This window comes from Lissotriton vulgaris, chromosome 9 (assembly GCF_964263255.1).
Source record: "Lissotriton vulgaris chromosome 9, aLisVul1.2, whole genome shotgun sequence".
Taxonomy (NCBI): Eukaryota; Metazoa; Chordata; class Amphibia; order Caudata; family Salamandridae; genus Lissotriton; species Lissotriton vulgaris.
Window position 1 is genome coordinate 698,780,281 of NC_141697.1, and position 22,787 is coordinate 698,803,067.

The 22,787-nt window shown below is 52.4% G+C and overlaps 1 protein-coding gene across 10 annotated transcripts in view; it reads left to right on the forward strand.

The window, feature by feature from the left end:
- CLASRP (CLK4 associating serine/arginine rich protein) overlaps nt 1-22,787 on the forward strand; it is an 893,416-nt gene that overhangs the window by 198,977 nt on the left and 671,652 nt on the right. For all 10 annotated transcript variants that reach the window (XM_086938423.1, XM_086938429.1, XM_086938425.1 and 7 more), the window contains one exon: nt 7,695-7,796. In XM_086938423.1, the coding sequence (XP_086794549.1) occupies nt 7,695-7,796 (102 nt within the window). The remainder of the gene's footprint in view (nt 1-7,694; nt 7,797-22,787) is intronic.

Consider the following 22,787-nt stretch of genomic DNA (forward strand, 5'->3'; position numbering starts at 1 on the left):
GTGTACCTCAAACCTCTGGCAAAAGTGGTTGAATCCTGTGGCGTCAAAGTAACCTTCTACGCTGACAACACCCAACTGGTGTTCTCCTTCAAAGACCACACTGAAAAATCTTTTAACAACTTTCGCCTCTGTATGCTCAACATCGCCGCCTGGATGTCTGCCAACAACTTAAAGCTCAATACAGACAAGACCGAGGTCCTGTTCTTTAATCAAAAATCGCCTGTACCCTCCAATCTCTGGTGGCCGTCTGAACTCAACCCCCCCCCCGGAACCAGTTCAAACCGCCCGAAACCTTGGCTTTCAATTCAACACCACCCTCTCATGTAAGACTCAAATCAACAAAGTCACCTCAGCCTGTTTCGGGAAACTTCGAATGATAAAAAAAATCATCCCCTACCTACCACTTGAGTCCCGTAAAACGGTAGTTCATGCCCTCATCACTGCTCATCTGGACTATGCCAACAGCTTATACGTAGGCGCCCCTACTTACCTCGTTAACCAACTTCAAAAAGTTCAGAATGCTGCGGCTAGGCTAGTTTGCAATATCCCCTACCGTCATTCTATCTTACCCCACCTGATCAAACTGCACTGGCTCCCAATAAAACTTCGCATTCAATTCAAGGCCTTAACACTAGCCTTCAGAGCGCTCAATGACCGAGGCCCAACCTACCTATGTCGCAGAATGGGGTTTTCAAAGGCACCAAGAAACCTGAGATCCAATCATCTAATCCTCATGGTCTGCCCCCGCTTTCGCCTTACACGTGCAGGAGGAAGGGCCCTGGCAGTAGCCACTTCCAAACTGTGGAATCAGCTGCCCACAGAGTTAAGATTCCTGACGTCCGAACCCCAATTCCGGAAAAAACTAAAGACCTGGTTATTCTCCCAGATCTAACGATACTACTTTACTCCTTCTCGACCCTTCTGAGATTATGTCTTCAGCGCCGGGACACCTCCGTCGGAGGTAGCTGTGCGCTCTACAAAATTCTAAATAAATAAATAAATACTGATAAGACCCTTGTATCTTATGTAGAGGGTCTAAACTTCGTCAACATGTCCTAGTAACCTCCAAACAAGGACGTTTTCCTACTGTAATATGGAATATCTACAGAACATTTTGAGTTGTTTGTTACTCATACATCTGTCTAGGTTTGGATTACTGTAATTGTTTGGCTTTGGCACTTGTCGACAGATTACATTGTGTGGAATTTTGTAATTGAACCCTTGTGTTTGTTGTCTAATGTCTACATAAATAATTTTATTCTCAAGTAAAGTGTTGCTGTGTGAATCATATGATATGCTATCTGAAAGAAACACGTTGGTATTAGATTCCTTACCTTAGAATAACCCCAGGCGTCAGTCTGGATCCGGAAACTTTTGCGTAGCAGTACCCCTGCGCGTCGGTAGGTGTCGTCTGCAGGCGTCCCCTGCGGCTCCACGTCCGTCGTTGGCGTTGTGCGCCGTGATGACGTCGCTGGAGTATATAGACGCCGCCTCCGCGCGCTGACGTCAGTTCTTTTTTCCGCGCCAGTTAGCGCAGATCCGAAGAGCAGTACTCCGGTCTTTTGACCAAAGTTTTTGAATCCTTTGATACTTCTTCTTACGGTGCCGGTAGGATGCCTGGTTTTAAGAACTGTGATGACTGCGACCGCACGATGTCGGTCACGGACCATCACCGCCTCTGTCTCCGGTGCCTGGGCCCGACCACGACGTGGACGCCTGTGTCGATTGCCGGGCCTTGATGAAGAAAGCTAGGCGGGAGCGGTCCCGCAAGCTTCTCTAGCTGCGGGTGTCGGCCTGCGTCGTGAGAGGTCCCGGTCCGGCCGGAGGTCGAGGAAGCGGTCGAGGGAGCGGTCGCGGAGCCGTCACGATTGCTCCGGAAGTCATCACCATTCCCCTGGTTCCTCAGGTAGGAAGCACAAGAAGTCGGGGCGTCGTCATCGTACCCCCGACTCCCCCCGACGCTCGCACGATGCAGCTGGGGGTTCGGGTAGCCCCACCCCCACCCCCGCGGCTCCGCATGAGCTGCCGGCGCGGCCTGCTCCATACCCTCCGGTCCCTGGGCAAGGCACGACGCCCGAGGAGATAGAGGAGTTCCTCGTGGCCATGAGGAAGCTGTCTTCTCTGACGGGGCCTATGGCGCCTTCGGGCCCAGTGCCCTCGTCCGAGGGCCCTAGCGGGTCGGGTGCCCCTGCCTTGACGCCGTCGGGTGCTTCGGCCCCGGCGCCGCCGACGACACCGGTCCCGGCGCCGCAGGGGCCTTCGGGGTCGACGCCGGCTGGCCAGCCGACCTCCCTGGCGCCGATCCCATCGGGGCTGCCCCCGACGCCGTCCCCGCACGACGCCGGTCCTCCGGCTCCGGGCGGCGCCGCCCCCATACCCTCTCCGACTCCGGTCACGGAGGCGAACCGGCGTCGCACGACACAGAGTCCGGCGCCGATGGGGCCTTCGAACCCCGAGGAGCCGGTCTACTATGTTGATCCCAAATATGATGAGGAGGCAGATTACGGAGAGGATTGGGAGCCTCTGACACGTGAATGTCAGTACACTGCGGACTGGGCAGGTGACTTGGGTGACGCCAGTAGTCTAGACGACTCCCCTAACCCTGGCTTTGTCTCGCCTCCTACCGCGGCTTCGGAGGAGGGGGCTGCTTAACCGCATCGCTGCTGCGGTGATTTTTGTGCTGTGCTGCATTTTTCTAATTACCGCGATACATGACGAGCTCAGCTCGTCATCAGCACACGCCACCCGTGGCTGATGACGAGCTCAGCTCGTCATCCGCATCGAAGGGGTTATTCAGTGGTGTTGATGAGGGCTGCCAAGGCCTTAAACCTTGAGCTCCCCGTCGTGGCCGTGAGGACTAACATCCTCACTGAGGTCCTCAAACCGCAGTCATGCCCACAGGAGCCACTGCTGCCGTTCAACGAGGCCTTGTCTGACGTTCTTTTGGGCACGTCGTCCAGGCCCGCTTGAGGTTCGCCTGTTGATAGGAACGTGGCCAGACGCCACCGTCCGTGTTCGGATGACCCCAAGTTTCTGTCCACCCACCCCACCCCTGAGAGTCTGGTGATCCAGGCCTCCACTTCCCAAACCGCATTCCCATCGGCCCGCCCGACAGGGAATCAAAGAGGTACGACCAGTATGGCAAAAAGGTCTTCTCGTCCCTGAGTCTGGGACTGCGGTCTTGCAACACCGCGTGCCTCTTGGGCCGCTACACCCACTCTCTGTGGGACACGGTCGCGGAATTACTGCCACAATGCCCACCGAAGGTAGGGGCGAAGCTCGGCAAGGCTATGATTGAAGGCCGAGACGCAGCAAAATACTCCATTAGGTGTGGTCTTGATACGACCGACTCGCTGGGCAGAGCGATGTCCACGACGGTGGCGATTCGTCGCCACGCCTGGCTGAGATTTGCCAACTTCTCGGCAGATGTCCAGAATGCTTTGATGGACATGCCGTTTGATGGCTGTCGCCTGTTTGGTGACAAAGCGGACCACGCGCTGGAGCGCTTCAAGGACTCCAGGGTCACTGCCAAGTCATTGGGTCTTTCGACCCAGCGCCAGCAAACGGGTTCGTTTCGCTCCTTTCGTGGCCAAGGAAGGGGCGGTCCCACACGTGCTGCCAGCCACGTGCCGCAACAAACTTATCAACGCGGTGGCGGCCGTGGAAACCGCTGTGCAGGCGGTCGGGGACAACGGCGAGGTCAGGCCACACCTCCCCCTGCAGCATCTGACACAAAATCCTCCTAGTCCGTGCTTTCAGGCCCATGTGACTCCAGTGGGTGGCAGGGTTTGCCATCACCACTCCCACTGGCGCACCATTACCTCGGACAGGTGGGTGCTGCAGATCGTCCGAAGGGGCTACTACCTCCCCTTCGAGACCACTCCTCCAGCCATGCCACCGCAGCACCACCGTGTGTCGGGGGACCACTTGGCACTTCTGAAGGAGGAAGTTACGGCCCTCTTGGCCAAGGGGGCCATTGAGCGCGTTCCTGGGCCAGAAGTAGGGCGTGGTTGCTATTCCCACTACTTTCTGGAACCCAAGAAGGACAAGGGGGCCTACGTCCTATCTTGGACCTACGGAACGTCAACGGCTTCCTCCGGAAGGAGAAGTTCAAGATGTTGACATTGGCTCAGGTCTTGGCTGCTCTCGACCCGCAAGACTGGATGGTAGCATTGGACTTGCAGGATGCATATTTTCACATCCCCGTCCTGCCGGCCCACCGGCGTTAACTGCGGTTCACGGTAGGCCAAGAGCACTTTCAGTTTATCGTGCTCCCCTTCGGCCTTACCAGCGCCCCACGGGTGTTCACAAAACTGATGGCGGTGGTCGCAGCCCATCTGCGCAGGTTAGGGGTTTCAGTCTTCCCCTACCTAGACGACTGGTTGTTGAAGGCGGGCTCGCCCCAGACAGTCGTCCACCACCTCCAGATGACGGCAGCCCTCCTGCACGAGCTGGGGTTTTCCATCAATGTGCCGAAATCACACCTGTGTCCCTCTCAAAAGCTCCTTTTCATCGGAGCGGTTCTCGACTCGGCGCAGTTTCGGGTTTATCCTCTGGAACGGCGAGTCCAGGATATACAGGATTTGATTCCCATCTTCCAGCCGTTATCCCAGGTTTCGGTCAGGTTGACGCTGCGGCTGCTGGGGCTGATGGCTTCCTGCATCCTTCTGGTGCATCACGCCCGGTGGCGGATGCGGGCTCTGCAGTGGGACCTGAAGTTTCAGTGGGCCCAGCATCAGGGCAACTTGTCCGGCCATGTCTTGATCTCGGAGGGCACTGCGAGACAACTGCAGTGGTGGCTTACGGACCGCGATTGGGTCAGAGGCAGATCCCTCTCCCTTCCCCAACCGGAGCACGTTGTTGTGACGGATGCGTCCCTCCAGGGCTGGGGAGGCCACCTGGGAGAGGCGGAGATCAGAGGCATCTGGTCTCCGGCGGAGTCCCGGCTCCATATAAATTTGTTGGAGCTACGGGCGAATCGTCTAGCACTGAAGGCATTCCTCCCCGTTGTCAGCGGGAGTGTGGTGCAGGTGTTCACGGACAACACCACCGCCATGTGGTACTGCAACAAACAGGGCGGGGTGGGGTCGTGGACCCTTTGCCAGGAGGCTCTGCGTCTCTGGCAGTGGCTGAAACATCAGGGGGTGACCCTGGTGGTTCAACACCTGGCGGGATCTCTGAACGCCAGGGCGGACGAACTCAGCCGTCGGTGCTCGATGGATCACGAATGGCGTCTGAACTCGGACGTGGTGCAAGGCCTCTTTCTGCGATGGGGAGAGCCTTGGTTAGATCTATTCGCCACAGAAGAGAACGTGCAATGTCATCAATTCTGCGCGTTGGAGTTTCCAAGACGGCACTCGCACGGCGACGCCTTTCGGCGCGAGTGGAGTTGCAGTCTGTTATACGCCTTTCCGCCTATACCACTTCTGCTCAGAGTGCTGAAGAAGATCAGGCGCGACCGGGCCCAAGTCATCCTTGTGGCTCCGGACTGGGCTCGAAGGTACTGGTATACCGAGCTACTCAGCATGTCAGTCGGTCCCCCGATCCGCCTGCCCCTTCAGGAGGACCTTCTGTCGCAGCAGCAGGGGACGGTCCTCCACCCGAACCTGTCCAGCCTCCACCTCCATGCGTGGAGATTGAGCGGCAACAGTTGAGGCCATTTGACTTGCCTCCTGAAGTCTGTGATGTGATTCTGGCAGCCAGGCGTTCCTCCACAAAGTCGGTATACGCCTGCCGGTGGAACAAATTTGTGGCATGGTGCACAGCAAAGGCTGTGGATCCCCTTTTTGCCCCTCTTTCCGAGGTTCTCCTCTTTCTTCTCTCTCTTGCCCAGCAGGGCTCTGCTCTGGGCACTATCAAGGGCTACCTTTCTGCCCTTTCGGCCTTTCTGAGGCTGCCTGATCAACCTTCTTTGTTCAAGTCCCCTATTGTAACAAGGTTCTTGAAGGGCATCACACACATGTATCCTCCTGTTCCGTTTGTGATGCCTCAGTGGGACTTGAACCTGGTTCTGACTTTCTTGATGTGTGCTCCCTTCGAGCCACTTCATTCCTGTCCTCTCCATCTCCTGACTTTATAGACGGCCTTCCTGGTTGCCATCACCTCTGCCAGGAGAGTGAGTGAGCTCCAGGCTCTTTCTGTCAAACCTCCTCTGATGTCCATTCATCCAGACAAGGTGGTTCTGAGAACTAGATGTTCTTTCCTGCCCAAAGTAGTCTCTGCTTTTCACATTGGGCAGTCCATCACCTTGCCCTCCTTCTTCCCGCCTACGCATCCTTCAAAGGATGAAGAGCGACTCCATCGTCTGGACCCAAAACGTGCGCTTTCACTTTATATGGATCGCAAACGCCAGTTCCGGGTGGATGACCAACTGTTTGTTGGCTACGTGGGTGCGAAGAAGGGACGGGCGGTGTATAAACGGACCATCTCTCGGTGGGTCGTTCTATGCATCAAAGCGTGCTACTATTTGGCTTGGAAGGAGCCTCCTGTTGGGCTGAGGGCCCATTCCACTCGGGCCACGGCGGCTACTACTGCCCTGAGCCGGGGAGTCCCCTTGCAGGACATTTGCCAGGCGGCTACGTGGGCCTCGCTGCACACTTTTGCGAGGCACTACTGCCTGGACGGTCAAGTCCGGAGGGATGGCTTCTTTGGCCGTTCTGTCCTCCAGGACTTTCTGGTGTGAATTTGTATTGGTTCGCAGACCCACCACCGGGGTTTGGTATTGCTGGGGTATCTATTCTAAGGTAAGGAATCTAATACTAACGTGTTTCTTTCAGATGAACAAGTTACTTACCTTCGGTAACGATATATCTGTAAGAAACATTAGTTAGTATTAGATTCCTTACCGCCCCACCCATCCTCCCCGTTCTGCGAACTGATACTTAGGGTTAAGGACATCCCTTTCAGGGCCCTAGTTTCAATGGCACCAGTGTTGGTTCTCACATGGCTCTGCGTGTTCTGGCGCGGAAAAGCTGTGTGCAAAGAACTGACGTCAGCGCGCGGAGGCGGCGTCTATATACTCCAGCGACGTCATCACGGCGCACGACGCCAACGACATACGCGGAGCCGCAGGGGACGCCTGCAGACGATGCCTACCGACGCGCAGGGGTACTGCTACGCAAAAGTTTCCGGATCCAGACTGACGCCTGGGGTTATTCTAAGGTAAGGAATCTAATACTAACTAATGTTTCTTACAGATAGATCGTTACCGAAGGTAAGTAACTTGTTCATTAGGCCCTTTTATTCATGACTTCTCATTAAATGATAGCAATGAGAACCATTGTTGCCACACGATTGTTTCTAATATTATAGGCATCAAAACTAATTTACATCTATAACTAAGGCTTGTGCAATCCTCCTTTTGATAGAAGTATGCTTTTTCATGTTACCTTTTAGACTGTCAAATCTTTTCTTAAGAAACATTTTCAGTTTATTTACACTTGTTTGTCGCATGTTTCTGTATAGTATGTATACAAGTTTTATTTTTTGGTCATTTGTTGTTTTAATTAGATGAATATTTTGATTGTCTTTACTCAAAATAAATGAATTGTTCAAGCTACCAACATTGTGTTGCTTGGCCCCACTTGGGGGAAACCATGTTGTACCTCACTGAAGTCAATGTTGCCTTTATTTGGTTCTTGTTATAACTGGCAGTAGACCTGAATCTGACCTCACCCCTATCATGTTCTGCTTAGGATGCCATGGCAAGGAGACACGAACAACATGATAGACCGGTTTGATGTGCGAGCTCATCTTGACTATATCCCAGAGTACAGGCCTCCCCTCCTCACCACTATGTAAGTTATATATTTTTACACATTTGTGACATCTGTATTTCTTTACACGGTTGCTTTGTCTAATCAGCGTGTTGTGCCAGCCACTATCTAAAGTTCAACAACTTAGTTTATTCTGTAAAGTTACATTTTTTCAATGCTCCAGGCATTGCTCATCCTCTGCAGCAGACAGGCCTACTATTACTTCATATTATTCAAGATGTGTAGGAAGGTGGATACCTGACTATGGTTGCCCCCAACTTTTTGCCTGGTGTTTTGCTGGTTTTCCGACTTAGTTGGCCTGGGACCCTGCCAATCAGGACCCCAGGCCTACTGCTCTCTCTCTAAAATGGATTCCATGTACCTTAGGTACATATCCAATTGGTACTGGGCCACCTTATCAGACCCTGTAACTCAGGGCATAGGTGTACCCAGGGCCTACCAGGGGCTGCAGCATGTATTATTACACCCCTGGCTGGCCATCTAAATCTGACACAACTGGCTGCACGACAGCTGGGGCAAGGTGGTGTAATCACCCTTTGCTTTAGATATAGTATACCTATATCTAACCCTAAAATGGACACACAGATTCCTATCAGTCATTCCTATGGCAGGCCTTGACAATCCTGAAGGCAGAGTGCTTGGAATCGTGTGAGATGGTGTTCTGGCATGAGCTGAGCCCGTTTGCAGCTTGCGGAACCAAGTCCTAATAGCTGTTCCATGATAACGCATACCATATACTCTTAAGTGCATTATAATCCTCGCGGTTATATGCTAACTCTGGTATCGCTTTATCAAAACATGTCGAGTAAGGTGTCATACGAATTGGAATACTAACCCCTCGCCAATTCTGGCGAAGGGGTTAGCATTCCACCCTTCTAGAGGGACACGACATGTATGTAACTGTGAACCCCAGTTAAAGTTAAGCGAAGCCTTTCCAGACCTATGCAGCCGCAGCCCCTGGGCTAGGTAACTTCGGCATTTCGGTGCCCCAGCATAGCCTCACTATCCAAGGGTCCAGATCCTTTTTCATTTTCAGCCTACCTGGTCGGATTCGTCCGATATCACTAACTTTGTAAATTCTAGCTTCCATAGACTTTGTCCCGCATCCCGCGTGAGAGTGCACACTCTGCACCCGAGTCCCCTAGGCCTCCTGCTAGTAATCTGAAGGTTCAGTAGTCAAGTCCTAGCGATTCCAAAGCCTATTAGTCCAGTACTTACCTGCTAGTAATTTTGCATTCCACTTTTGTAGTATATGGTTTTCCGTGCCCCTCGGGCACTTGTGTAAATTGTGCAACTTAAAGTATTTTCGTAAGAGTTTTGTTGTGTGCTTAGTACCCTGTCCTCAAAGAGTACAGGGCTTTTGTGATCTAAATAAATACACTGTTTATTTTCATAACACTTGTGTGGTGTCCTTTCACTTGGTGTTCAAGGGGTATATGTGATGGTATAACAGCTGGCTTAACACGCCCTCTAGAGTTTAGCCCAAAGACTGCTCGTATCCATGCTACTAGGATAGCTGGTCTATAAGGTTGACTTACAACCAATCATCAATAAGGGTTGTTTGGACTGATACAAAGTGCTCACTAGAATAGTGAACATTATATATCAGGCCAACTTCTCACAATATGTCTCTGGGATATGTAAGTTTGTAGAACCGGAGGTGGTGTTCCTACCATATATACCAGCTGACAAACTTGTACAAGTCACCATGTATCTTTTCTAATTTGACATGCTATGCATTTTTCCACTATCTAGTGGTTTGGTCCGGCGATGTCTGTCTCTCTTTCTATTTTTCTGGGCATTGTTGATGACAACCATTTGTGGTGTGTCCGTCCCATTGTGACGTCCGACATGTACTCCTGAAGTTCTATGGTGTGGTCACCATCTTCAAATTCTTTTTTCTGCTGTTGGGTCTGGAAGCAGAATAGAGGAGCTCCAATGATTGCATCAATGGTTCATTGAGGAAAGGGCTATGGAGGCAGCAAAGGAAAAGGCAAAAAATTGTGTGAACCTTCATCGGTGCAGACTTTCCTTCGAGGTATCAGACTTCAACCACACGGTCAGAGGATGTTCACTCTGGTACCTTCGGGGACACCTTTTGGGTTTTTTCTCTGGTGTCACCACAAATTTGCACTGAACAGTCACGAAGTGTGCCTTATGTACCTACATAAAGACTGCACCTTCCAGAGGCTGCAAGGCCTCTACCAAATTTCAGCCGAAAACCATTAAGGCTAGAGACAAACAATGGTGGACACAATATGCGACAATGCAGTTGCAGCAACAGAACATCTCACTCAGACATCCGGGTATCCGGCGATAAAGAGGACGAAAACTTAGAGCAGACCGCGCTCGCACAAGGAGTGACTTCCAGGAAGGGGTAATCGACCTCGAAAGGCTGAATGCAGCAAAAGAGGCAGATGCCAAAAGATGCCAGCAGGTAATACCGTGTACACATGGGACCGGGCCATCAAAGATAGATGTGAAATCTCTGGAAAAAAACAACACTAAAACATTTGCCAATTGAAGGTGTTAAATACAAAAATAAGAGCCCCACGGTTAAAGGCCTGAGTACGCCAGGGGAGGTAATACCCTCTGAGAACACTTAGACATCAAGGAGTGATAGAGCGAAATCGAGCGAGAAAGAATCAAAGGGCAAGGAACCTTTGAATTCATTGAAGAAGTAGACTATCCTTGATGCCAGAGAAGTCCACGCAAAAGACGTCAAATGTTGGCTATTTTGCAAAAGAAGGAGGACTTTGACGAGTCCTTTAAGAAGTTTAGAATCAATTTGAAACCACAGGAGCCCTGAGGGGTCGTGTAGGAAGAGCTTCGATGTTGGAGCCATGCGTCAAGGAGCAAGAGGAATTCCTTTACACGTAGGAAGGAGGCAATGTGGAAATTAGCTTAGATGATGGGGATAGTACATAAGAAGAGACATGGCAGGAGCTCGTTGCCAACTCTCCAGAAGAAGCTGTTGACTCCTATCCCTCAAGGCCTTTGCCGCCTAATGTCCCAACAACGAACAACTCACTGGTAAAGCGAGCTGCGACTTGTATGGAGTCAACCTCCTGCAGATGATCATGCCGAGCCATAAATGGAGCCTTTACCTCCCTATGTCCCCTAGCATCTTTGGCAAGAAGAAGTAGGCTTTGCATTAGCTTTGCATTAGCCTGCTTCCTCAAAGATGGTCATCTCCCGATCCAGAAGAAGTATAAGCACTTGACGCAAGAACCTCTGTTTATTATTAGCAACACATGAGCTGACACAGTTATTGTTTCAACAGACAGGAAGAGAGGGAAAAATCCCACGTCTACTGGCAAACCCTCCATACTGAGAGAGTATGAGGTGTGAGATGTTCAGCAAGAAGATGGAGAGAGGAGTTGCGACCCAGTGCAAAGTTGAAAACTTGAGCACTCTCTTCAATCACTATGGCCTTCAGTAGTTGGAGAAAATCAAACACTTAAATCTGATAGAGACTACTAGCCGCAGATTCCTTCACTTAGAATTATCCCCAGGCGTGAGACTGGATCCAGAAACTTTTTTGCCACAGCATCTCTGCGTGCCGGGGGCGACATCACGTGACTCCGCCCAGGCGTCGTCCGTGCACGTGACATCAGCAACGTCACATAAGACCCGCCCCGGCGCACCTATGTTAGTTTTTTCCTTTTCCGCGTGCAATGCGGATCCAGTCCTTGCCACTTGGTGACCACTTCCTGGGGAGTATGGCATCTGGCTATCCCAGGATGCACCATTCTGCCCACTCTCAAGAAGGCTGTGTTCAATCCTCCCTAGCCTCCCCTAGATGTGGCCATCTCTTGGCTACACGCCCCTGGGGAAACTGGTTTGGCTGCTAGTCCTAGTTACCTCTATGAAAACTCAGACTTCCTCCGTCTCATCTCCTGATTGGAAGAAGTCTGAAAGATATCAAGATGAGGCGTTTTCTTTTTTGAAATCACCATGTCCCACATGAGTGGCTGCACAGAAATCCACATTTGAAACCCGTCTGAAATACTGCCTTTGTCCCCTTACCTCAAGTTTGTGTCCCTGGGTCTGTGGGCTCACCTGGTGTGGAAAATATTTACCTGTGACCTGTACTGTGAGCTTTTTAAGTAATGTTTACAAAAGTGCAGGGATTCCAGTGGAAGGGCACCTCAATGAGCCTTTTCACCCCAAGATGAAGGACTCCTATCATCTGTGCCTGTTCCCAGCACAGGATGCCTTCACAGACCCAACTATTTTGTGACTTCTGCATATTGTATTGCACAGTCTCCTGATCCGCTGGTACCTTTCCCTTCAACAAGTGGAAACTGTCCCAGATGGCTGCTGAACTGTATTTGATGAGAGCTGAGCTTGCTCCTGTAGGAAGGTACATCCTGACTATGGTTGCCCCCAACTTTTTGCCCTGTGTTTTAGCTGGTTTTTGACATAGTCGACCTGGGACCCTGCCAATCAGGACCCCAGGCCTACTGCTCTCTCTTTAAAATGGATTCCATGTACCCTAGGTGCATTTCCAATTGGTACTGGGCCACCCTATCAGACCCTGTAACTCAGGGCATGGGTGTACCCAGGGCTGCCAGGGGCTGCAGCATGTATTATGCCACCCCTGGCTGGCCTCCTAAATTTGACACAACTGGCTGCATGACAGCTGGGGCAAAGTCGTGTAATCACCCTTTGCTGTAGATATAGTATACCTATATCTAACCCTAAAAATGTACACACAGATTCCTATCAGTCACTCCTATGGCAGGCCTTGACAATCCTGAAGGCAGAGTGCTTGGAATCGTGTGAGATGGTGCTCTGGCATGAGCTGAGCCTGTCTGCAGCTTGCAGAACCAAGTCCTAATAGCTGTTCCATGATAACGCATACCATATACTCTTAAGTGCATTATAATCCTCGCGGTTAAATGCTATCTTTGGTATTGCTTTATCAAAACATGTCGAGTAAGGTGTCATACGAATTGGAATACTAACCCCTCGCCAATTCTGGCGACGGGGTTAGCATTCCACCCTTCTAGAGGGACACGACATGTATGGAACTGTGAACCCCGGTTAAAGTTAAACGAAGCCTCAGCTCCACAAAATGGATGCTGCCACCACAGACACGAGTCTGACCCCCTGCAGCTGGGAGTCCTTCCAGCGAGGGGAGCCTGGACAAAGGGTTTCCTGTCAGGGGCGGTGCTAGCACCGTCCCAGACATGGTTTTGTGTATCCTGGGTAGGCAGGGCTTTACAGGAAGGTGACTGCTGAGTGGCACCCCGGTGCTCACTACACATAGGCCGGTCAGAACCAGTTCCAGGGGCACACCAGCCCCTGGCCTGGGGAAAGTCCGGCATGGCAGAGGGGTGTAACCACCCCCCTCCTAGTCCCACCCATAGGCAGGACCTAGTCACCGGGTCAGCCCCCTTTTTTAGTATAAAGATGGGAGCGGGCCCCCTGTTCAAATTAGATCATCTTTGGAATCAATGTAGGAGAGTAGGGTCTGCAATCCTATGATCACCTGGACTTTTTTTCTTTTGTTTCACTGGTTTACGACTTTCTCGGGCTGCGGGCCTGCTAATCAGACCCACAGCCTAGCTGTTCTCTCTCTAAATTGATGCGTGTACCTTAGGTGCATTACCCAATTGGAACTGGGCCACCCTGTCAGACCCTGTAACTCAGGGCATCGGTGTACCCAGGGCCTACCAGGGGCTGAAGCATGTATTATGCCACCCCTGGATGGCCATCTAAATCTGACACAACTGGCTGCACGACAGCTGGGGCAACGTAGCGTACCCACTCGTTGCTTTAGGTATAGTAGCCCTATATCTAACCACACAATGGACACCCGAGTTCCTATCAGACACTCCTATGGCAGGCCTTGACAATCCTGAAGGCAGAGTGCTTGGAATCGTGTGAATTGGGTTCTGGCCCGAGCCGAGCCCGGTTGCAGCTGGCGGAACCAAGACCCAATGGCTGTTCCATGATAACGCGTGCCATATCGGTAACTTCGGTATTGCGTTATCAAGACATGTCGAGTAAGGTGTCATACGAATCGGGATACTGCCCCCTCACCAATTCTGGCGACGAGGTTAGCATTCCGCCCTTCTAGAGGGACACGACATGTACGTAACTGTGAACCCCGGTTAAAGTTAACTAAAGCCTCAGCTCCACAAAATGGATGCTGCCACCACAGACACGAGTCTGACCTCCTGCTGCTGGGAGTCCTTCCAAGCGAGGAGAGCTTGGACAAAGGGTTTCCTGTCAAGGGCGGTGTTCGCACCGTCCCAGACAGGGTTTGTGTATTCTGGGTAGGTAGGGCTTTGCGAGAAGGTGACTGCGGAGTGGCACCCCGGTGCTCACTACGCATCTGCCGGTCAGAACCAGTTCCAGGGGCGCCAGCCCCTTAACTGGGGACAGTCCGGCAGGGGAGAGGGGTGTAACTACCCCCCTTCCTGGTCCCACCCTTAGGGCAGGACCTAGTCATGTACCCACCCCTTTCTTTAGGATAAAGGCCGGAGCGGGGACCCTTCCAAATTAGATCATCTTTGAATCAAGAATACTTTCTACGAAAGGACTTCGAGACTCTTCTCAAGATTTCTCCCTTGTGGCTAAGGAGTAGTCACCCTGCACCAGCGGGCACCATCTAAGAACTCTGCGGTTTGCTGCAAGTCCTTCCTCAAGGAATCCGACAGCCCAGCTCGACGAGAACCGGCTTCCCTGGCACCTCTGACCTCTACCCACGTCATCAGCTCAGCTGTGATCTGTGGGTGCGACGAGACCTCGAGGGACCGGCCATCATCAAAACCTGCACGCTTTCTTAATCAGCACGACCATCGAAGCAATTCTCTGGTGAGTGCTCGGGGGTCCGAGAAGCCCCGACCCTGAGCAGCTCCAGCACCGAAGTGCAGTCTCCCAGCATCTCCACGAACTGCGTGGGGCCCTTCTGCTCGCTGCTCAGCACGTTGTCTGGTCACTAGCCGCTGGCTTGTGCCCTTCTTTGACGACATCCGACAACCAACGCTGCTGGTCTGGTTGCTCCAGACTGGCTCTTGCTTCCATCTTTGAGAGAAGCCCCCCGGACCCTCCTGGTCCACTCAAGACGCCATTTTAGGCCCACACCGTGGCCCTGAAATCTGCCAAGGCTTGTTGCCCCAATCCTGGGCCCAGCGACGCCGACAGCATCAACCTCCGTGGGACAGCTCGCACCTCCATCCTGGTCGCCGACAACGCCTCCTGGTCCGTGAGACTGCAGAGCCCAGCGTCGCCCACTCACCTAGTCGAGGTGACGGCCAACCGGTGCCTTCCTGGTACCCTCTGACTACTGGCTAGTAGCACGAACTTGGTCCCCTCTGCTTTCAGGTATCAACGATCTCTGATCCAGGTTTGGATCTCTACGAACTATTCAGCACTGGTCGCCGGCCAGCAACTCCTTTTCTTCCGGCTCCTGGCTCGTCAGCGAAGACCCCGACGCCTGTAAGACTTGTGCAGCCGCAGCCCTCGTGGCTAGGTAACTTCGGCATTTCGGTGCCTGTATAGCCTCCTTACTCTAGGGGTCCCGAGTCCCTCGCTTCCGACTTGCCTTATCGGGTCCGCCCGAGACCACTAAACTTCCCGTGTCCCCGGACACTTGTTTAAATTGTGCACTTGAAGTATTTTCCTAAGAGTTTTGGTTTGTGCTTAGTACCCTGTCCTCATAAAGAGTCCAGGGCTGTTGTGATTCTTAATAAATATTCTGTTTATTTTCATAACACTTGGGTGGTGTCCTTTCACTTGGGGTTCAAGGGGTATGTGATGGTATAACAGCTGGCTTAACACGCCCTCTAGAGTTTAGCCCGAAGACTGCTCGTATCCACGCTACTAGGATAGCTGGTCTAAGGTTGACTTACAACCAATCACCATAAGGGTCGTTGGAACGATACATAGCGGTCGCTAGAATAGCGAACGCTGCATATCGGGCCAACTTCTCACATTGGTGAGCAGCGGGTGGGATTTGAGCTTGCTGTTGTTTTACCATGCGTATCCTAAGAACATCTTGTGAAAGATCGCATAAGTACTCCAGGTACATATAACCTAGCTTAGAATACTCTGAGTTCTACTGAACCAGCTGTTGTAGCTCTTCAAGGCTTAGCACACCTTGGCTACAACTCTTAGCAAGGGCTCAGTAGGTAAACCCATAGTGTAGGTAGGTACATCACTTACACCACACTAGAAACAGCATGTCGGACAAAGGCGGAAACTCTGAGTCTCCCCTCGTGTCAGTCGACCTTCCACAGGTCACCTCCAGATATGCTGCGCTTAGCTTTCATGAGATGCGACAGATCTGTACGTCTCGAAAGATTAAGCAGGGTGCAAACCCTACCATTCCGTTTCTGATTGGTCTCTTGGAGACTTATGATGCCAAGAAGGCGGGTAACACCGACCCTTCTCATCCCGAAATGGAAATGCCTCCCCTCGAGGGAACCCGAGGTGACCCTGACCTTATCCATCTCTCTGCCGAGGGCGAAGAGGAGGACGAGGAACCAGAGACATCAGGGGACGAGGCAGACAAAGGTCCAGTCATAGTTAGTCAGCTAACTCAGGACAACTTAAGCCGGCACGAGTTTGGTACTAGGAGACCCCTGGGGCCTCTCTCGGGCCAGCTTAACATTGGGAACGGACGAGTTAGGTCTCTGTCGAGAGGCTCTAACAGATCCGCTCGAACCAATGGCTCTCGAGGTTCTGCTCGAAGAGGGATGACATCACCTCAGAGGAGAATGTACGAAGCAAAGGAGCGGGAAGTCAATCTGCGGATCGAAAGGGAAGAACTTGCCCTAGCCAAAGAGAGACTCGCCTTTGCTCGAGAGCAAGAGTTGAGTGGGACGATTCCCACTGGTGGCAGCATTCCCCCACGGGAACCCAGGAGTTTAGACACTAAGCACCTGAATAAGATAGTGCCCCCCTTTAAGCAAGGGGACGACATCCACAAGTGGATTACTGCTTTGGAGCGGGCCTGCACTGTACAGTGCGTCCCCCAGAGTCAGTGGGCAGCTATCTTGTGGCTCTCCTTTGAAGGTAAAGGTAGAGATAAGCTCCTCACCACAAGGGTCGAGGACGCTAACAATTACCAGATCCTGAAGAACACACTGATTGACGGGTTCGGCCTAACCACTGAGCAGTACAGGTTGCTGTTCAGGGATACCCAGAAAACTCAGTCTCAGGACTGGTCTGATTTCGTTGATTGTGCCACTAAGGCTTTTGAGGGCTGGTTGCTGGGCAGTAAGGTTACTGATTACCAAGGATTGTATAATTTGATCATGCGAGAACAGATTTTAAACAATTGTCAGAACCAGTTGTTGCATCAGCACCTTGTCGACTCGGATCTGACCTCTCCCCAAGAATTGGGTAAGAAGGCAGACAGATGGGTCAGAACAAGGGTTAAGCAAAACCAGGGCCCGAACCAGGGTGGTCAGAAGAAAGCAGACCAGAAGGGTAAAGATTCGAAAGGGGAACAAACTGACCAGAAGTCTTCGACAGGTCCCCAACAACCCAAAGAGGGGGGGGGGGTCAGGCTTCCCAGAAAAAGAAGAATCAAGAAGGTCAATCGAAAAGGTGGTGCCAATACTGTAAAAGTAAAACTCACTGGTTTAGTGAGTGCACCAAGAAAGGAGGGCAGACTCCTGCTACTGCAGCCCCTACGGCACCTGTGCCCCCTAGTACAGCCAGCAGTAGTAGTGCGCCTCCCAAGGGACTAGTTGGGTTAACCTTGGGTTCTGAGGGGTGTGACGGCTTAGCTGGTACACTCACTCAGGCTGTCCTTGTCTGTACAGGGGATGTGGATATATCCCCTGATATCAGTCCCAATACTTTGGGCAAATACCGACAGACGCCTTTAATAAATGGAAGAATGGCTCAGGCCTATAGGGACACTTGTGCCAGCGTCACCATGGTGACGCCTAACTTTGTGGACCCTGGACAGATCATGCCAGGTACAGAATTCCTGGTGACCAATGCCAGCAACGCCACTACCAGTCATAGTATGGCGATTGTTGCTTTCTCCTGGGGAGGGGTAAATGGCCAGAAAAAGGTTGTTGTTAGTTCAGACCTCCCAGTGGATTGTTTGTTGGGCAATGATTTGGAGTCATCACGATGGTCAGAAGTGGAGCAACGGACTCACATGGAGATGTTAGGCTTGCCAGCACACGTGTTTGCTGTGACCCGGTCACAGGTCAGACGATGCCCCACTGAGCAGGTGCTGGATCCTGGAACAACGGACCAGACACCTCCCAAGAAGAGGAGCAGTCGAGTTAAGGCTTTGCCTTCCCCCTTGCCCCAGGTCGAGGATCAGGACTCAGAGGAGGCTGACCTCCAAGAATTGCGGGAAACTGAACCTAAAGAACTCGAACTTGATCAAGTTGAGTTTCTGGGCTCAGGGGGACCCACACGAGAGGACCTGGGGAAGGACCAGTTAGGCTGCCCTTCTCTTGAACCCCTCAGACAGCAGGCTGCTGCTGAGGCTGCTGGGAACGCCACAGGTACCCACAAGGTATACTGGGAAGATGGACTCCTGTACACTGAGGCAAGAGACCCCAAGCCTGGCATGACCAGGAGGCTGGTCGTCCCCTTGTCTCAGCGTGGTTTCCTCCTTACCTTGGCCCACGAGATTCCCTTAGCAGGACACTTAGGCCAGACGAAGACGTGGGACAGGCTTGTCTCACACTTTCACTGGCCTCACATGAACGAAGATACCAAGGAGTTTTGCCGCTCCTGTGTCACTTGCCAAGCCAGTGGTAAGTCAGGTGGCACGACAAAGGCCCCCCTTATACCAATGCCTGTGGTGGGGGTGCCCTTTGAACGGGTGGGGATTGACATCGTCGGTCCCATGGAACCACCAACAGCATCAGGGCACAAGTTTATACTGGTGGTGGTGGACCATGCCACCAGGTATCCTGAAGCTATTCCCCTTAGGACCACTACAGCGCCTGTTGTGGCAAGAGCCCTAGTTGGAGTATTCTCCAGAGTGGGCTTCCCTAAGGAGGTCGTCTCCGACAGGGGTGCAAACTTCATGTCGAGCTACTTAACTGCTATGTGGAAGGAATGTGGTGTCAACTACAAATTCACTACACCCTATCATCCACAATGCAATGGGCTTGTTGAGAGATTCAACAGGACCCTGAAAGGGATGATTCACGGACTACCTGAAAAGCTTCGGCGTAGATGGGACGTCCTGATCCCCTGCCTTTTATTCGCTTACAGAGAAGTCCCACAGAAGGGGGTTGGCTACAGCCCTTTTGAACTTTTGTACGGGCATCCTGTGAGAGGACCCCTGTGTTTGGTGAAGGAAGGATGGGAGAGACCTCTCAAAAAGCCTGCAACCAGCATAGTGGACTATGTGCTGGGCCTCCGCTCGCGGATGGCTGAGTACATGGAGAAGGCATCCGAAAACCTTAAGGCCAGCCAGGAACTCCAAAAAACTTGGCATGACCAAAAGGCTGTCTTGACTGTTTATCAGCGCGGACAGAAGGTGTGGGTGCTGGAGCCAGTGGCCCCGGCAGTACTCAAGGACAAATGGTCCGGGCCCTACACCATCCTGGAGAAAAAGGGAGAGGTCACCTACCTGATAGACCTGGGAACTCCCCGGAGCCCCCACAGGGTGCTCCATGTCAACAGGCTCAAGGCATATGTCGACAGGAAGGACATGAGTTTGCTCATGGCCATGGATGAGGGACAGGAGGAGGAGAGTGACCCTCTCCCCGACCTGCTCACTCAGAATCCTGACGATGGATCGGTAGATGGTGTTGTCTTTTGTGGCAGCCTCTCCGAACATCAACAGGAGGATTGTAAACAGGTTCTTCAATCCTTCCGGCATATGTTCTCTCTAACACCCAGTCAGACCAATTGGTGCACCCATGAGGTCGACACTGGCGACAGCTTGCCCGTGAAGAGTAAAATCTACCGGCAGCCAGATCACGTTGGAGACTGCATCAAGAACGAAGTGCAGAAAATGTTGGAGCTGGGAGTCATTGAACCCTCGGACAGCCCCTGGGCTAGTCCTGTAGTTCTAGTGCCGAAACCTCACACCCCGGGCGGTAAGAAAGAGATGAGGTTCTGCGTAGACTACCGGGGTCTCAATGCAGTCACTAAGACCGATGCCCACCCAATACCAAGGGCAGACGAGCTTATCGATAGATTGGCTTCGGCCAACTACTTAAGTACGTTTGACCTGACAGCTGGGTATTGGCAAATCAGGTTAGCTGAGGACGCCAAGCCCAAGACCGCATTTTCTACCCCTGGTGGGCACTACCAGTTTGTGGTGATGCCCTTTGGTTTCAAAAATGCACCTGCCACCTTCCAACGGTTGGTGAATCACGTTCTCACTGGGCTGGACGACTTCTGTGCGGCGTATCTTGACGATATTGCTGTCTTTAGCTCCACCTGGGAGGATCACCTGGTCCACCTGCGGAAAGTGTTAGAGGCTCTGCAAGCAGCAGGTCTCACTATCAAGGCTACCAAGTGCCAGATAGGGCAGACACAGGTTGTATACTTGGGCCACCTCGTCGGGGGAGGTCAAGTTCAGCCACTGGAGAGCAAGATACAGTCAATCAGGGTCTGGGCTCCTCCAACCACCCAGACTCAGGTTCGAGCTTTCTTGGGCCTGACTGGTTACTACCGGAAGTTCGTCAGAAATTACGGATCGATTGTGACTCCGCTCAATGAACTGACGAGTAAGAAAATGCCAAAAAAGGTTCAGTGGACAGCGAGCTGTCAAAAAGCATTCGATGACCTAAAACAGGCCATGTGCACGGCACCTATCCTCAAGAGTCCAGACTACTCCAAACCATTCATTGTCCAAACAGATGCTTCTGAGTTGGGTGTGGGAGCTGTTCTATCTCAACTGAATTTTGATGGTAATGACCAGCCCATTGCTTTTATAAGCAGACGGCTGACCCCCAGAGAGAAAAATTGGTCAGCTATAGAGAGGGAGGCCTTCGCTGTGGTGTGGGCCCTGAAGAAACTGAGGCCATACTTGTTTGGCACTCATTTCAAAATTCAGACCGACCATAAGCCCCTCTTATGGCGAAATCAGATGAAGGGTGAAAACCCCAAACTGCTTAGGTGGTCCATTTCCCTACAGGGGATGGACTTCACAGTGGAGCATAGACCTGGTACTGATCATGGCAATGCAGATGGGCTCTCCAGGTATTTCCACTTAGAACAAGAAGACTCACCTGGTCAAGGTTAGCTTATTGTCCCAACGTTTGGGGGGGGGGGTCATGTAGGAGAGTAGGGTCTGCAATCCTATGATCACCCAGACTTTTTTGCTTTTGTTTCACTGGTTTACGACTTTCTCGTGCTGCGGGCCTGCTAATCAGACCCACAGCCTAGCTGTTCTCTCTCTAAATTGATGCGTGTACCTTAGGTGCATTACCCAATTGGAACTGGGCCACCTTGTCAGACCCTGTAACTCAGGGCATCGGTGTACCCAGGGCCTACTAGGGGCTGAAGCATGTATTATGCCACCCCTGGATGGCCATCTAAATCTGACACAACTGGCTGCACGACAGCTGGGGCAACGTAGCGTACCCGCTCGTTGCTTTAGGTATAGTAGCCCTATATCTAACCACACAATGGACACCCGAGTTCCTATCAGACACTCCTATGGCAGGCCTTGACAATCCTGAAGGCAGAGTGCTTGGAATCGTGTGAATTGGGTTCTGGCCCGAGCCGAGCCCGGTTGCAGCTGGCGGAACCAAGACCCAATGGCTGTTCCATGATAACGCGTGCCATATCGGTAACTTCGGTATTGCGTTATCAAGACATGTCGAGTAAGGTGTCATACGAATCGGGATACTGCCCCCTCACCAATTCTGGCGACGAGGTTAGCATTCCGCCCTTCTAGAGGGACACGACATGTACGTAACTGTGAACCCCGGTTAAAGTTAACTAAAGCCTCAGCTCCACAAAATGGATGCTGCCACCACAGACACGAGTCTGACCTCCTGCTGCTGGGAGTCCTTCCAAGCGAGGAGAGCTTGGACAAAGGGTTTCCTGTCAAGGGCGGTGTTTGCACCGTCCCAGACAGGGTTTGTGTATTCTGGGTAGGTAGGGCTTTGCGAGAAGGTGACTGCGGAGTGGCACCCCGGTGCTCACTACGCATCTGCCGGTCAGAACCAGTTCCAGGGGCGCCAGCCCTGGCCTGGGGAAAGTCCGGCAGGGGAGAGGGGTGTAACTACCCCCCTTCCTGGTCCCACCCTTAGGGCAGGACCTAGTCATGTACCCACCCCTTTCTTTAGGATAAAGGCCGGAGCGGGGACCCTTCCAAATTAGATCATCTTTGAATCAAGAATACTTTCTACGAAAGGACTTCGAGACTCTTCTCAAGATTTCTCCCTTGTGGCTAAGGAGTAGTCACCCTGCACCAGCGGGCACCATCTAAGAACTCTGCGGTTTGCTGCAAGTCCTTCCTCAAGGAATCCGACAGCCCAGCTCGACGAGAACCGGCTTCCCTGGCACCTCTGACCTCTACCCACGTCATCAGCTCAGCTGTGATCTGTGGGTGCGACGAGACCTCGAGGGACCGGCCATCATCAAAACCTGCACGCTTTCTTAATCAGCACGACCATCGAAGCAATTCTCTGGTGAGTGCTCGGGGGTCCGAGAAGCCCCGACCCTGAGCAGCTCCAGCACCGAAGTGCAGTCTCCCAGCATCTCCACGAACTGCGTGGGGCCCTTCTGCTCGCTGCTCAGCACGTTGTCTGGTCACTAGCCGCTGGCTTGTGCCCTTCTTTGACGACATCCGACAACCAACGCTGCTGGTCTGGTTGCTCCAGACTGGCTCTTGCTTCCATCTTTGAGAGAAGCCCCCCGGACCCTCCTGGTCCACTCAAGACGCCATTTTAGGCCCACACCGTGGCCCTGAAATCTGCCAAGGCTTGTTGCCCCAATCCTGGGCCCAGCGACGCCGACAGCATCAACCTCCGTGGGACAGCTCGCACCTCCATCCTGGTCGCCGACAACGCCTCCTGGTCCGTGAGACTGCAGAGCCCAGCGTCGCCC